Source organism: Salvelinus alpinus, chromosome 6, assembly GCF_045679555.1.
Source record: "Salvelinus alpinus chromosome 6, SLU_Salpinus.1, whole genome shotgun sequence".
Classification (NCBI taxonomy): domain Eukaryota; kingdom Metazoa; phylum Chordata; class Actinopteri; order Salmoniformes; family Salmonidae; genus Salvelinus; species Salvelinus alpinus.
The window spans coordinates 97,499,385-97,501,884 of NC_092091.1; the positions used below are offsets into that span (position 1 = coordinate 97,499,385).

At 34.8% G+C, this 2,500-nt stretch overlaps 1 protein-coding gene across 1 annotated transcript in view; it reads right to left on the minus strand.

Moving 5' to 3' along the window:
• Positions 1–2,500, minus strand: part of tll1 (tolloid-like 1) — a 154,391-nt gene that overhangs the window by 36,698 nt on the left and 115,193 nt on the right. The window contains exon 13 of the mRNA XM_071408503.1: positions 2,275–2,400. Within this exon, the coding sequence (XP_071264604.1) occupies positions 2,275–2,400 (126 nt within the window). The remainder of the gene's footprint in view (positions 1–2,274; positions 2,401–2,500) is intronic.

Genomic DNA, 2,500 nt, shown 5'->3' on the forward strand with positions numbered 1-2,500 from the left:
ATAAAGACCAGTCTCTTCCTCAATAGTGTTCAGTGAATTCTACTAGATAAAGACCAGTCTCTTCCTCAATAGTGTTCAGTGAATTCTACTAGATAAAGACCAGTCTCTTCCTCAGTAGTGTTCAGTGAATTCTACTAGATAAAGACCAGTCTCTTCCTCAATAGTGTTCAGTGAATTCTACTAGATAAAGACCAGTCTCTTCCTCAATAGTGTTCAGTGAATTCTACTAGATAAAGACCAGTCTCTTCCTCAATAGTGTTCAGTGAATTCTACTAGATAAAGACCAGTCTCTTCCTCAATAGTGTTCAGTGAATTCTACTAGATAAAGACCAGTCTCTTCCTCAAGTGTGTAGGGGAACTTGTTTGTACTTTGTTTTCTGCTGCCCCTAGTGGCAGTGTTGACAGTGTCTCCCAGGGGTAATTGAGGTAATATGTAGAGAGGGTTGATGTAGGGAGGTTATTAAAGTGACTAATCATAGATAATAACAGAGAAGGGGAGAGGGTTGCAATGCAAATAGTCTGGGTAGCCATTTGATTAGATCTTCAGCAGTCTTATGGCTTGGGGGGGTAAAGGCTGTTGAGAAGCCTCTTGGACCTAGACTTTGTGCTCCGGTACCACTTGCCGTGCGGTAGCAGAGAGAACAGTCTATGACTGGGGTGGCTGGAGTCTTTCTCTGTTGTAGAAATAGAATCTCTGTTATAGAAACTGTAGAAATAGAATCTCTGTAATAGAATCTCTGTTATAGAAACTGTAGTAATAGAATCTCTGTTATAGAATCTCTGTTATAGAAACTATAGTAATAGAATCTCTGTTATAGAATCTCTGTTATAGAAACTGTAGTAATAGAATCTCTGTTATAGAAACTGTAGTAATAGAATCTATGTTATAGAATCTCTGTTATAGAAACTGTAGTAATAGAATCTCTGTTATAGAAACTGTAGTAATAGAATCTCTGTTATAGAATCTCTGTTATAGAAACTGTAGTAATAGAATCTCTGTTATAGAAACTGTAGTAATATAATCTCTGTTATAAAAACTGTAGTAATAGAATCTCTGTTATAGAATCTCTGTTATAGAAACTGTAGTAATAGAATCTCTGTTATAGAAACTGTAGTAAAGAATCTCTGTTATAGAAACTGTAGTAATAGAATCTCTGTTCTAGAAACTGTAGTAATAGAATCTCTGTTCTTGAAACTGTAGTAATAGAATCTCTGTTCTAGAAACTCTGTTATAGAAACTGTAGTAATAGAATATCTGTTATAGAAACTGTAGAAATAGAATCTCTGTAATAGAATCTCTGTTATATAAACTGTAGTAATATAATCTCTGTAATAGAATCGCTGTTATAGAAACTCTGTTATAGAAACTTTAGTAATAGATTCTCTGTTATAGAAACTGTAGTAGTAGAATCTCTGTAATAGAATCTCTGTTGTATAAACTGTAGTAATAGAATCTCTGTTATAGAATCTCTAGTAATAGAATCTCTGTTATAGAAACTGTAGTAATAGAATCTCTGTTATAGAATCTCTGTTATATAAACTGCAGTAATAGAATCTCTGTTATAGAAACTGTATTAGTAGAATCTCTGTAATAGAATCTCTGTTGTATAAACTGTGGTAATATAATCTCTGTTATAGAATCTCTGTTATAGAAACTGTAGAAATAGAATATCTGTTATAGAAACTGTAGTATTAGAATCTCTGTTATAGAAACTGTAGAAATAGAATCTCTGTTATAGAATCTCTGTTATAGAATCTCTGTTATAGAAACTGTAGTAATATAATCTCTGTTATAGAATCTCTGTTATAGAAACTGTAGAAATATAATCTCTGTTATAGAAACTGTAGTAATAGAATCTCTAATATAGAAACTGTAGAAATAGAATCTCTGTAATAGAATCTCTGTTATAGAAACTGTAGTAATAGAATCTCTGTTATAGAAACTGTAGTAATAGAATCTCTGTTATAGAAACCGTAGTAATAGAATCTCTGTTATAGAATCTCTGTTGTAGAAACTGTAGTAATAGAATCTGTGTTATAGAATCTCTGTTATAGAATCTCTGTTATAGAAACCGTAGTAATAGAATCTCTGTTATAGAATCTCTGTTATAGAACGTGGAAATATTACATAAGGACACGAGCAAGGGGAAAGACACACACACACACACACACACACACACACACACACACACACACACACACACACACACACACACACACACACACACACACACACACACACACACACACACACACACACACACTCACACTGACCTTCACATCTCTTTTTGTCCAGGGCCAGCTCGTACCCGGGGTCGCAGGCACACTTGAAGCTGCCCAGCGTATTGACACACCTCTGTTCACAGCCCCCGTTATCTGGCTTAGAACACTCATCCTCCTCTGGAACACACACACACACACACACACACACACACATTAATACACACACACTAATACACACACACATTAATACACACACACATTAATACACACACACACA